The sequence below is a fragment of the Fulmarus glacialis genome, unplaced genomic scaffold (genome assembly GCF_000690835.1).
Source record: "Fulmarus glacialis isolate BGI_N327 unplaced genomic scaffold, ASM69083v1 scaffold2605, whole genome shotgun sequence".
NCBI classification, from domain to species: domain Eukaryota; kingdom Metazoa; phylum Chordata; class Aves; order Procellariiformes; family Procellariidae; genus Fulmarus; species Fulmarus glacialis.
Window position 1 is genome coordinate 6,626 of NW_009214711.1, and position 14,290 is coordinate 20,915.

Sequence of the window (14,290 nt, forward strand, 5' to 3'; positions counted from 1 at the left end):
GCCATTAGCTCTCCCAGTGTCATCAGCTACCTTTAATAGGCACTGCCTTTTCACCCGTTATCCTAGTATTGATCTCAGTATTTTGACTGGCAAAACAGTTAGTCCTTTAACAACAAAACTGACATCCAAGGTGTTAAAAGCAGCATTGATTTAAATTGCCTTAAATGCTTGCTGCTTTCTTCTTGTGAAGGCCCCGTGAACTGTAAACAAATAACTTGTGGATCTTTATTTGAAGATCTAAATAGGGCGCGCTTAAGCCTCCCACTTCAAGGCCTCTGCTCCTGCCTTTGAAAGAGTTTTATGCATCTATATTAAACCATCTTCAGTTTTCCAACTTCTTTATTTTTTGGACAATAATTCTGGGTTTGGTATTCTAACATCATTGGGATGAACACAAAATACTTGTAATTCTACTTTTTCTATCTTTTACATTGTTTGATTTATTTGAAAATAGCTTTTCTTCACAATTTTGTAGTGTGTTAACTATGACAGCTGTTGTTTAGACCTCCTCTCAGTATGAAGTGAAGTAATGCCTTTGAGGTCAGTGAAGTTACACTGAAGCAGTGGAGATAAGCTGATTTATTACAGAAGAATTCTGGTCCCCATCTATAGTTCTTTTGGCTTTAATGGATATCCGGCATTTATAGCTGTCAGGAGATGATTGAAAAAGTGATGGAAGAAAAAATACTCTTCTGATGTTCTAAAAAGAGAAAATTGCTTGGAAGGTTCCTCTCTCTTGTTCATTATGTTTCATTCATGAGAATAATTGCGGGTATAATTAAATGTAAATTTTAGATGCAGTCAGATACTTCTAGATCCAAACACAACAGCGATGCCTAAGGAGAAGGAATGATTTAGAAAAGGAAGCTGACAGGAAGCCTGGCACAAAATCAGACCCATATGTTATTTTTCACAGTTGTTTTCTTTAAGCTGTTTCCAAGATATACAGGGGTGCATAGCACAGTAGGGCGCAGCATTTGTGCAGCCAAGGGGTCACAGTGCAAGCCAGGAGTTGCATGTGTACAGCTTGTTTTAAGTCACCCAGTGATTCTCCAGTCCCGTCTCTGTGTCTTTGAGGATCTACTCCCTGGTATTGAGGGAAGCTGGTGAAAAGTTGCTCAAACTTCTTCCACTTGTTCAAGAAGAGCTGATAGGAGAATGGCAGGCTGCTGAAGCACCAACTGCACACACAGCAGAAGAGCTCTTAAAAATACACTGTTGAACGTTTCTCACTATGGCAGTGATTTTCCCAAGGACAGCTCTGCCAAGTTCTTTACATTGTCACAGTTCCTTTTGTGAAGGATGGTTAGAGTCTGTTGAAGTCTGCGGAAAGATTTCCATTGAATCCAGATGACTTGCTGGCTCTGAGCTGGACAGGTTTGCACCGATAGTCTTTTTGATGTTAGTGTTGTATGGAAGATTTGGGCCTTCAGTGATTTGTAATGGAAAAGGTTACCTGCTGTGAGCTTACCTACTGAAAACTAGGCAAGGCTTGGAAGCATCTTAGTTTCTTACTGTCTCTTAGTAGTGGTTTATTTTAGTTTCACTGGCAAGTGCTTTGGTTTGGGAGCCGCCTGGGCTTGCTTGGGAGCTCTGATTCCATCAGCAAGGAATGGTTCCTCGCTTGAAGCACCTCACCCACGTTCAACTAGCAGTGGCTCGCTTTGGTGGCTGAATCCCAAATGCTGGAAAAGCAACCTTCTGGTGATAGGGATGCAGTAGATTATGTGTAAGACAACAGTAACGACCCCATTATCTGTCTTGGCTTTTTCCCCCACTAGTGTTTTCAGTTCTGGAGTTTTACTTGGAACCCGCAAACTCCCACTTTATTTATTTGTAAGAAAGCATGTCCTCCTACTCCGGCCCCTACATCTGTTTTTGTAGTAGCATGTGCAACTTGCAATGCCTTTTTAAGACACTGCACTAGCTTCATCTATTTCCACTGATAAAAGGGCCCTTCATACGCTTGTATGGACTTGTGTGCTCATGCACGTGCGTACAGAGGATCCTGCTTTCCTTCTATGCTCTGACATTCGATGGCTGGTGTGATAACACGTACAATAACATCACGCAAAGGCTACATTCTAATGTATTGACTTTAACAAAGATCATGAATAATTTATTCTCACTGTAATACTGCCAAAGTTTTGCCTATCAAAGCTACAAATACCTGTACTGGAAGAAAACCTTTCTGCTTTATGGCATGCCAGTTTCCAACTTCTGCTTGCTCCTGTGGTTAAGTCAGTCCACAGCCTGCTGTTACAGAATTGTAAAGTGACTCTGCCATCATGGAATTGGCGTTAAAACTTCACAGTGCAATTATGTAGGAGGGCCAGATAAAGCGTATGTGTCTCTGAGGTTAATGAGATTGATTATTCCATGTAACTTCCCTTAGCTGTTGGGAATCCATGTTTCTGTTGTCTCTTCAAAATGTGTGATTACTCTGTACTTACTTCTTCTTCTCCCCCACAACAGTCAGAATGGGACCTGTACAGTGTCCAGACGCCAGAACACCATCCAGGAGCTTTTGCAAAACTGTTCGGATTGCCTGATGCGAGCTGAGCTCATAGTACAACCCGTGAGTGCTTCTTGTTCTTATCAAAAGTGATTATGAATATTACAGGGAATGAATGCTACTTTGTTATCTGGACTCACAAGCTCTGCTTCTTCATCTCCTTTCTCCCCTTTCAGCTGTTTGTGTGAGGCAACAGGGAGTGGAATAGCACACCGCCTTTCTAGGTCTGCCTCCTCTGTCTGCACTCAGTGTTCAGTAAAACTGATTGAAATGCATCCAATTAAGAAAAGGGGGACTTCTTGATTTAAAAAAAAAAAACCCACCCTTCAAAAAGATTTTACTGCATCTTATTTTTCAGTTTTAGATCAAGGCCACTGTCGGTGTAAACACCTGTTAATAACGTTATGACCGCTTATAGTCTCTTAGCATGTCCTGTAGAATATCGTCATCATTTTCTGGGCCATAATGAACCTGAACCACCATAGGAAAAACTTTCATTACTTTTATTTTATTTTTCCAGATGATTTCTGAAGAAGTATATGAAACTAGATTAAAATCTTCTTGGCTCTTCCATCCCAAATGCATAGAGATGATCTTTGCTGTACGCTATACTGATATAAACCCATAGTGCCTGGGGGTGGGTTATTCACTGACGCTAGACTCAGTCCTGGCGAACATGGGACGTCCTTTGTTCTTGCTGAAGTCAGAGGAGGTGCAGGGTGGTGAGTGCATCCTGATGTTGAGGCCACTGAGATCCAAAAACCATTCACAGTTCTGGCAGTAGATGTGATTTAATGCACACTTTTGGACCCTCTGTGGACAGAAAAATTCATTCAGGAATGAACTCTGGGGTTAGTAGTTAATTTCCTTTTCAGAGATACAGCACGTGTGAGCATGTTTATATAAAAATCAATGCCAGAGTAAATACTGCCTTATGTTAAGGGTCAATATTATTCCAGTGAAGTTAAAAGAAAGGATGTTTAGTTCCAGCTTGGTGCCACAACGTGCATTGCTTACTTTTTTTTTTCTTTTCTTTCTGAGGGGCAAAGTAATGAGGTCCATCAACATTTTATTTCAAAATTAAATCACAGCTGGATTATGTTTTGTTCAGCATGGCTGTGTCAGTGTGGGATGAGATTAAAAAGTTGTGTCTTCCTGCTCGAAGCACCATGACCATACTGTGGTCCACTGCACTGAGAGGGCGCATGGAGAATTTGCCTAGACTTTGGGTGATAAGGTGGGATGCAAATGTGACTGGGCATGGAGCTGGTCCCAGGCAGACAGGGTGCAGTCTACGTTTTTGCAGGGGAGGAGCAATGTCTGTAAGTCTTAGAACCTCAGGGAAACTTCTGAAAAATCGGGAGCAGTATCCACCAACTCCCACTAGGACAGAATGTTTGCTTCTCGCCCTCTAAACACCAAAGCATAAGATCTTAAAAACTTAGCACACCGTGTGAAGCCTTGGCTCTGCTGAAATAAACATCAGTCAGGATATGCTGTTCTTTATGGAAAGGCTTCCTTGGTATTATGTTTTAATAACTTTCTTTTATATTTTATTTGTAATAAGGACTTTCCAATGACTGTGGATCCTTTGTTGATTGGCCCTCTGCCAGTTAAAACTGGCAGTCAGAGACCCAGCAGCTGAAACCTATCATGCTTCTTAAAAATAATTGGTCCTCATAAGATCTCTTTTAAAACAACCAAGCTGAAGCTTAGGTGATGAATATTTAATTTAATCTCCTATCTCTCTTCCCCCCCCCCAGGAATTGAAATATGGGGATGGTGTCCAGATTAGAGGGAACAGAGATCTGGAAGAGTGTTTTGCGCAGGCAAATGACCAAATGGATATCCTGGATGGGCTGATCAGAGAGATGAGGCAGATGGGCCAACCCTGTGAAATGTATCAGAAAAGGTATTGCCAGGGAAGGGCTGGGGGAGGGAATGTGGCTGATACAAGTTTGTGGTGTCTCAAGTGCTCACCTTCCCTGGTGTTGCAGGATGTGACAGAAATCAATCAGGTTTGTTTGGGGCATGCTAACATGGAAAAAGGCCTTGCAGTAATATATTTCTTACAGAATTTCACACCTTGGTTGTCCCCGTGAAATTTTAGTCAATACATTTTTCCACATCCTGTGCTTTCAGCACTTTGTTTTGAATACTTGGTGGTCCAGTGGGAGAGATGAATTGCATTGTTTCCATGTTTTCTGGTTGTTTTCCTTATAGACGCTAACTGGTTCCTTCCCTTTCAGGCTGCTTCAACTTCAAGAGCAAATGCGTGCCCTCTACAAAGCCATCAGTGTTCCCCGTGCCAGGAGGGCCAGCTCCAAAGGCGGTGGTTGCTACTCCTCTCAGAGTGGCTCAGGCTGGGATGAGTACACAAAACGTGTCACAAGTGAATGTTTAAACTGGATGAGGCAGCAGAAGGTAAATCTGTGCAAAACCCAGAGACAATCCTAAGACCTGGTGTTCTTTATGAATGTCACCTTGCATGCAGTAATGTTTTGGGTGCCAGTAGAAAATCAGAAGTACACGTGAATGCTCATATATTATTCCAAGTTCCTTTTTTTATTTTTTTTAATTGCAGTATTATACATGTAGTGAGTTTCCACTGAAATATGAACATGAATTTGGGGTCTTCTTTTGCAGAGGAAAAAGTGTGGAAGTTAGATTTGAAAACTAAATGAGACACAACTGTTAACGTAACAAAAGGCATTGACATGTTTGCATTAGAGATTATTATGCTCGATATTTCCTTCCTTCCTTCCACAGATTTCCTTTATGATTCATATTTATCTTAACCCTTTACACAGATAGGACCAGCTTCACGCATTTAACCGTTTTCAGTATTTTACAGTTGTTCTCCCCTCTAATCTATCCTTATCACAATGGGAGCCAGAAGGTAGAGCTGATTGCCACAGGACTTGATTTTCAGAAGTAACTGCTGAAATAGCAACTTCAGCATTTTCATGTGTATCTGTTACATGCGCAGAATAAATTTGTCTGTGCACAGCTGTTGATGATGTAACCTGGAGCAGAAAACACATGTTGAGAGTCTGTAGCCTGTTTTTGTGCTGCTGAAGTGAAAGTTGTGTGTTTGTGGTTGGGCAGCACTTTCTGAGAGACAGGTAGGGGAGGATGGAACAAGTTGGCTGAAGTTATACTTTACAGCTTCTTGTAAATTGAAATTGCACTGCTTTTATCTCTCTTATTAGGCTGTTGCTTAGTGATTCTGTCATTGTTTTCTGCATATGGTGTTATCCAGGTGGCTGCTATGCAAACCAGATGAGGAGGGGAGAGCTCTGTACAGTTCCCATACTTTTATGTGAGTGCTAGTCATAGGCTAGTCTTTCAGTGCCCTCCCATAGTGTGGCATGTTTTAGAGGAAGAAGGGGAAGTGGAGATGCACCCCGTGAGTGGTAACGTATATAAGCGTTGTGCCAGGAGAGCAACAGCAGATATGATTCCTCTACACATGCTGTGGGAGAACAGGCTAATTGTCAGACCTGCCATGGTTTGAGGAATGATGTTGGACAGACACTGGGCGCACTTCCAGCAGTGCAAGACCGTGAACATGCTGCACCTCCCAAAGACGCCATGTGACACCCTGCTCAGACACCCCTCGCTAAGCACAGGGAGCATAAGCAAGTACCTTGTAACTGTGTTCCCACACAAAAGCTCCTGTGAAAGTAAAAGGCTTGCTCGCTCTCCCTTCTTCAATCCCTAAGGCAAAGCTGAGGTGGGCCCAGTAAGCATTTAGCTCCCTGTTTGGGTTTTGAGTTTTTTTAGGGAAAACTTACTTTGAACTTTCCACCATGCCTCTTCTTCCCGCCGTGCCTCGCTGTGTCTCATTACCTGCTCACATTGGGACCAGAATAATGTTTCCCCTAGTAACATGGTGAGATGTGGAAAAAAGGTCTAAGCAGCTGTGTTTTTCTGCTGGTGTTTTTGCGTTTTCTGTCTGGATGGTTTGCTGACAGGAGAATCAGGTGATAGAAGAATCAGTCAAATTTCCAGTGCAGAATTAGGGAAAGGCAGTGAAATCCAGACAGCCTTTGTTCACATACTGGCAGTCAGCCAGGACTGCTGCTGTTGCTACAGTCTCTTTAGACTGTTTAAATATAATGAGAAGGGTCAAAGTCCTGTAACTTTTAGATGGCTGAATGCAAAATGGTTTTGTTTCTTGGATCGTTTTCAGCACTGCCTTTGAACCCCTACACTTGAGTGGGGTTCGTGCTTTATTGTCATGTGTTGACTCATAGAGATTTGGCTCCAGGCTGGTAATTACCAAATTCGGTCCCAACCCAAGATTAAGATACTTACCTCTTTACTGTGCGTGTGCACAGGCAGGCATTCAGACAGAGACGGAATGTGTCTTTACAGCATAAAAGATGATTTGCAGTTTGAGGACCTGAATTGTGAATTCAGTGGTTTTTAATATTTGAAAATAATGAAACAAAGAACCGCAGGCAGATAGTTTTCAAGTTAGTAATTATCCAGGTGTATTACTGTTTTTCAAAGGCTGTTCCTAGAGATTTTCACTCGGCATCCTACAATAAGTATTGCCAAAATGCAAGACAAACAAAACGTTCTCTAATAATTTCAGTTTATCTTCTGTTTTTTCATTTAGTTTGACTACATTTAACTGAAGTTATTGGAGTTTACAGGAGCGTAATTAAAATGGAAATGTAGTGTTCTGGGCCACAGAACTTGACTCTGGGTATTTTCACATGAATTGCATGAATAGCATTGTTTGATAAAGTCATACTTTGTTTTCAGAGTGATAAGAATGTAACTATACTGTAGAACATAAAAGAACAGTTTGGTCTAAAGAAAACTGATGAAAATACACTACTGAGTGTGCTTCTTCTAATTTTAAGCAACTTAAATATTTTCCCTACTTTGTTTCTTCTACTTTGGGAGCCTGTCACTCAGTTTAAGTGATGGCAATTTTAAGAAATTGTAACCCCCTATTCTGAACTTCCCTTTGTTCAGTTTTACTCTCTACTGCATAGTCATGTTTCCTTCAGTTCAATTCCTTTACTCTCCAATTTAGATAATAATGTTGAAAATGAAAGTACAAATACTGCCTCTTTCTCCTAGGCTGAAATGGAGCTAGTGAAATGGGGGTTTGATGCAGCATCCATCGAGCAACAAATTGGTGACCATAGGAGGACTCACAATGCCATTGGAGACTATCGCTGGCACCTGGACAAAGTCAAAACAGATCTGGTAATTACTGTCTTCCCTTACGCATTGCTTAGTCTAGATTTATATCATTGGCTCGCTGGTGTTCTGCTACAAAAAGGAATGTTGAATAGCTCAGCTTCTCTTTAGAAAACACTGGTGTCGTGATAGCAACCACTTTCAACTCTAATATTTATTATTTCATGATTATTTTGTGTTCCACTTCTTTTCCCAGAATTTTAAAATGAAAAATTAGTAGCTATTTAACATTTTATTGTTGTGTACCAAGGCTGGCAAATAAATATTGCAATATTTTTTGTGAGAAGAATGGCTAAGAACGATTATTCTCACTTTCTGTCTAGCTACATTAAAACAAGAAAGTGAAAGGATAAGGTGGGTGGTTAGATACAGCCTTGAATAATGAGAGAATTTCTGTGGAAAATGCCCAAATTCTGGGCTAAGCTTAGAGCTTTTCATAGGTGTGGGCTTTTTCGTGGATTTTTTTTTTCTTTTTTTGCCCCTCTGAGGCTTCCCTTCACCTTTGGATTTTGTGATTGGAATAAAGAAGACACTGAAAATGCAGTGGTTAACTTCCTCTCCTATCAGCCCAGCAGCTAGGTAAAGGAGAGAGGAGGCTTACTTCATTCCCATTCTTCTTTTCTGTTAATGGCTCACATGGACAGGATCTAAAGAAAAGGCACTCCGTTCTGGAGCTCTGAGCTCTCAGCCAAGCTGAAGAGTGGAAGGGGTGTTACCCCCTTTTCCCTTCTGCTTCGAATAGGAAAGGTGATAGTCTGGCCCTATGGAATACTAGTTCCAAGGTTGTGCAAATTCCCAGTCATAGAAATCGGAATAAAAATTGGAGCCTCCTGCTCACACCATAGTTTACACTACTCCATAATCTCCAAAGCTAGCTCTAGGACTAGCTGGTTCCCCACAGCTGTCTAGGAGTTTGGTACAGAAAGAGATCCAGTTTTGGGAGCTGTTTTGGTATTACAGGGGTTATGTGCAACCTTGCTTATGTATGAGCATCCCTGAGGGAAGTAAGTTTGTCCAAGCCTTGGTTTTATACTTCTTGTGGTCCTCCAGTGGTGCAGATCTGCTACTCACCTATGTCTTTTGCAGGCATTTGCAGGTTACGACCTGTAGTTATAACATTATGACACTGACACTGTAAAGGAAATATCAGCAAATAGGCAACTTCTAAAAGGCTCACTAAATACTTGCTGTCTCTATTTCAGCGGGAGAAGGCTGCGGTTCATCAGCTGGAGGAAGAATATGAAGGACTGCTGGTGAGCATGAGATGTGTTCATGTCTGATAAGCTCTATGATGAATGCTCTTTTTGCTTTGTTAACACCGATGTGATAGTCAAGGGACACTTCAGGTTTCAACAGAGTGACAGATACATATTTAAATAATTCTATTCAGCGGTCAACTGACAGTGCTTTATAGTTTCTATAAGGTGCAGTTGGAGTCATGAACTTGAGATTAATTCGTTATCTGGTGTATAATTGACTTACCCTCACAAGGGGGTAACAATTTTCTAGTTTGCATCTGGTGAAGGGAGTTGGTCACTAACCAGGTGAAGAGTAGAACTCTACCTCCTTAATGGGAGTAAATGTAGTGATGAAGTTAGTCTATATATGAAGCTTAAAAAGTTACTCAAAGGTGGGATTGGAACCAAATTCTATGTAGGGCTGTGCATCTTCTCCGCTTTGGATCTTCATATAAAATACAGTGAGAATCTTGTGCAAATGGTAGATTTAACCCTTGGGATTGGAAGCGGATTCCCGTACACATTTCAAGTAACAGGATGTGTATTATGATGTGAGGACAGAGAAGGAATCTTTCATGGAGTGTCATCTGTGCAAAAGGTGCTGCTACAACATCAAGGATGTACTATGAGCAGCAAATGCAAATAAAAATGATGTTAAATGTTCAGGCATTTCTTATATTTTCCCCCATGCCTTTTTGCTTGCCTGTCTACATGTCTGCTACACTTGTGTTTGAAGCTGCTGACTTCAAGTTCCCATTGTTCTATAAATCTAGACATGTTGTCCACTGTCCATTGCCAGCAGGTTTCATAGCTCTATAAACCCAGGCGCATTATCTGCTGTCCATTGCCAACAGGTTTTATAGGTGTGTGCTCTTTCCTGTTATTTTAGTTTAAAAAAAAAAAAAAAAAAAGGACATGGTGCGCTCTTGGCTTCTCCTTCTCCACCCAGCACAGACATTTCTGTGATTATGGCTTCTCATTTCTGGAATTCCTTGCAGAAATACTCCTTTGAGAGAATGGATCAGCTCCGTCAATTCCAGAACCTCATCCAAGCCACCAGCAGAGAGATCATGTGGATCAATGACTGTGAGGAAGAGGAGCTTCTCTACGACTGGAGTGACAGGAACACTGACATCGCCAGGAAGCAGGAGGCCTTCTCTGTAAGACAGCTCAACCTCCTTGTGCTTTCCGTGGGCTCTCTTTTGGGATGGTGAGGGAGGAACAGCTTAGTTCAGGGGGAAAGATCGCAGAATGGGCATTTCTTCACTCTTTCGAAGTTCCTGGGGATTTTTATCAACACTTTTGGATTAAATACTGTGTGACAACCTTTTGAGTCGAGATTGGACATCTATTGCAAGATTGTGCTCCCATTCAACCAGTTGTCATGGTTTCTTTTGATCTTGGAAGTTGGCCTTACCAGTACAGTCCGCTGTGGACTAGTAATCACACGTAGCTTGTGCACACAGTCATTATGTTGGCACGCTAAACTGAGGGACTTGAATCAAGCAGTTTAATTCTCCCTACTAGGACTATGTAGGGGTTAGGGGGTCCCCGTATTTGGCCCTGATGTCTGTCACCAGGAAGTAGAGCTATACCAAAGGGAACTGCTCTCCTTCCTCTGATGGTTTTGCCAGCAGCACGTTGAGTGCACTGTCAGAGGTAGTTTACACTGCTTGTCTTCTGTGGGTATGTAGGGAAGTTGAGCATGTGCGTTTCTTTAATCAATATTGATGCTGATCAAATTAAAAAAAGAATGAAAGTTTACACTATTACTATTAAGGAGGTACTTTGGTTTTTTTTTTCAGTTCAGCTGTTCTGGATGTTGCAAGATGCAGTCATTTTTGCTTCCATCATTCCTAGGAAAGGCAGAACTTTGCTCTGTGAAGCAGCAAGCCTAGAGACTAGAACTGAGATGATTGTACCTTCTTTGATTCTACTGTCTTCATAATTAACTTCAGTACACTGAATAGAATTACTATGTAGTGTTAGCAGGATAATTTTACATTACCACAACTATCTGGAAAATTTCCAAGTAAATCATCCTGTGCAGTGTATGTTTGGGGGCTTGTTTAATGTTGTGTTTTGGTTGTTTAGAAACGCATGAGTGAACTGGAGCTTAAAGAAAAAGAACTCAACAAGCTAAAGCAAGAAAGTGACCAGCTAGTGCTCAACCAGCACCCTGCTTCAGACAAAATTGAGGTGAGTTAGACTTTGTGTGATTTCACTTGCTCCTTTAGTTGCTACGTGGGAAAAATTCTCAGTGAAAGTCTGCAAATGAGATTCTGCATTTGGACTGAGAAGGCTTTGCCTGCCAAAAAGCATGTCCATTTTTTATCCAGCTGTATGAGCTGCTCTAATAACTGTTACTACCTTCGTCTACAAACCTGGCCACAACAACTGCAGGCTTCTTAAGAGCTATGGGGAGAGCTCTCATTGCTATCAAATTTGGTGATAGATGAACGTAAAAATTAATACAAGGCTTAGGGAGTTGTCTGAGTGTACTGAAATTGCTGTATCTCGTTTGAGTTGACTACAGTGCAGTGGAATTTATGGTAGGAAGGCATGTCATTTTTCTGCTATCTTACTAGGCATGTTTTGAAGAAGGCCACGCCCTTCGTTGAGGATTTATATTTAATCCGAGTGCAAATACTTGCTGCAACTGAAATTCATAGTGCATTTCTACAGCTTAGCCAAGACATTTTTGCTTTCACAGCTTAATGTACATTTACCTTTCAATTACAAAGGCTGCAACAGTTTGGAAAATCTCATTTTATTAGGAAATGCTGCAGTTATAGTTTTAAGAGTGTGTAAGAACCCTGAAACTGAAAGAAGCTAACAGGAAAAAAAAAAGAGTACTTTCTGCTTTTCAGTGTATTTACTTTATTAACTGTTACCATGTTGTGTAAAATCACCATTTGTATTTCTTCTGTGGTTAGTTTCTGCCTTAAAGGAAAGACCCTTGTAAGCTCCAGCAGTGAAGTACAAGTTTGTGTAATTTTCTGAAGAATATACATGAAGACTATTTGAGAAGTTTGAATTTAAAAATAGCTATCATAAAAAAAAATCATGTTTGACAGTGTTCCTTGAAAGAAGGAGAACGTGACAATTTGCAACTGAAATCTTTTATTTGCACTACTGTTTGTGCATTTTACCCCTTTTTGTTCATGCACTTCAGGCTTTATGCTGATCAAACAAAATTCAAGTAATGAACAAATTTCCCTCTGCATCCCACGAGCAGGTATTTAACTCTTTTCAGTTAGGTAGTTGCTTAGGAGTTGGGGAACTATTTGCATGAATTACATTATTCTGGTGTGCATTAATTTGTTTTAGCAGATTTTTTAATTTGCATTTATGTGGAGCATAAATAATTTTTCTTGAGTCTAGGTGTGGGAGAGAGATCAATGTGGTGGTTTGAGTTCTGTATATTACTATTTTTGTTAGGCCTACATGGATACATTACAAACTCAGTGGAGCTGGATTCTTCAGATCACCAAATGCATTGATGTTCATCTGAAAGAAAATGCGGCTTACTTTCAGGTGAGTAGTGATGTGGAGAATTCACACTACTTTTGTTAAAAGCGTGAATCCCATCACAGATATTTTTTTCTGTACCAGAATCTTTCTAAATCCATGCACAATTATGCATAACACAATGTTACCATAATGTAAATGCTACCATTCTGCCAGATGTGAACTGGGATTTCTCATGAAAGGAATCAGTTGATTTTTAGCAGACATTTTTAAGAGCTGTGTACAACTGAAATCACAACTTTTCTCCTGTAGTTCTTTGAAGAGGCCCAAGCCACAGAGTGCTACCTGAAGAACTTACAAGACTCCATCAGAAAGAAGTTCATCTGTGATAAGAGCATGTCATTGCAATCTTTGCTGGAGCAGATCAAAGAGCTGGAGGTACTGTCACAACCATCTCACAGGTTATGTTCTGCTTTCCTTGGAAATCAGTTGCCCTCTTCAGATACCAGATGTAAACCCACGTGTACTGCAATGTTTATATACAGTGCTGTATGAACTTGAAAAGATAATGGTATATTCCTGCCCATTTCTTAGGAAAGCCTGCAAACGGATCAGTGTTATTTTAATTTGTGTAATACTGTTGGGGAACTCTGATTTCTTTTTAAATCTGGATTGAGCCCAACAAATTCCCAAGTTTCTGGTGTGCTACCAAAGAAAGAAAAGGAAAGACTTTCATTCATAAGTGATAGAATAGATTTTGCCTAAAAGGATAAGTGCATTTAATAAATGATTCATCATGCCACTTTATATCACTGCAGTCTCTTTGAAAGGACTTAACTGGTAGCTTTTTTAGCTAACTATTTGCTCATCATGAGTTAGGTCCTACAATTCCACATGGAATATAGTGGAGGAAAAATTGTCAGTGATGTAAAAGGGCAGTTGATGAAGTCAGGTTTAAGAGTGTAGTTACTACTTTTTTGGGGGGGTTAGCGTTCATGTTATAATAGATTCTTTCCATTTATTCCTGTGGTTTTTACACATCACTTTAACCACCTTGCAGATCTGTATGAAAAACCTGCTTTGTAAGTTTTGCAAACTTTGCAGCTTGCCAGAGCTGGAGCTAAAGGAAGTTTTGCCTACAGTGAGCTCCAGATGTATCCCTCTCTTAATAAAACAGTAGGAAGTAAATGTGGTTTCTTTTTAGAATGAATTTGTAACATACAATTAATCTTTGCAGAATGAACGAGAGAGAATTCTTGAATACAAGAGGCAAGTGCAGAGTTTGGTGAATAAATCCAAAAAGATTGTGCAGCTGAAGCCACGTAACCCAGACTACCGGAGTAACAAGCCCATTATCCTCAAGGCTCTGTGTGACTACAAACAGGATCTGGTACTGTATCCCTTTTTGGCTGAGAATGAACGTTACATGAACTAAACATGGCAAACGATTTAGTAAACAAACTGTTGAGCTGATAGGTGTAACCCCTTTGTCTGCTTTTGGTCAGTATTTAAATTTCTTTGATGAAAAAGCTCTGACTTTCACGCAATTATGAATAAACAAGCTAGGTTCTGGTCGGTTAATAAGTTTAGTCAAAATTATTGTTATTAGACCATTAAATAGCATTAATACTCATAGTTCAAATTAGCACAGAAAAGTCTCATTGATAGTTGGGTTAAGATTCTTATACAGATGCTTCCCCGCATCTACCCCTTTCTTTTGGTGATTGCTTACCCTTCCAGTGTCCCTCTGGGTCTTTAGGTCAACACTTAACCTAACAAAAGATGAGGGAATGTACAATGAGTCATTGGTATCCCGAGCTTTTTGCTCGATGGATATGAAATT

The 14,290-nt window shown here is 40.5% G+C and overlaps 1 protein-coding gene across 1 annotated transcript in view; it reads left to right on the top strand.

The window, feature by feature from the left end:
* Window positions 1–2,477: 2,477 nt before the first annotated feature.
* DSP (desmoplakin) overlaps window positions 2,478–14,290 on the top strand; it is a 29,437-nt gene continuing 17,624 nt past the window's right edge. The window contains exons 1-10 of the mRNA XM_009578640.1: window positions 2,478–2,578; window positions 4,279–4,427; window positions 4,765–4,939; window positions 7,616–7,744; window positions 8,941–8,991; window positions 9,975–10,136; window positions 11,071–11,175; window positions 12,418–12,513; window positions 12,760–12,885; window positions 13,685–13,837. Of these exons, the coding sequence (XP_009576935.1) occupies window positions 2,552–2,578; window positions 4,279–4,427; window positions 4,765–4,939; window positions 7,616–7,744; window positions 8,941–8,991; window positions 9,975–10,136; window positions 11,071–11,175; window positions 12,418–12,513; window positions 12,760–12,885; window positions 13,685–13,837 (1,173 nt within the window). The 5' untranslated portion in view covers window positions 2,478–2,551. The remainder of the gene's footprint in view (window positions 2,579–4,278; window positions 4,428–4,764; window positions 4,940–7,615; window positions 7,745–8,940; window positions 8,992–9,974; window positions 10,137–11,070; window positions 11,176–12,417; window positions 12,514–12,759; window positions 12,886–13,684; window positions 13,838–14,290) is intronic.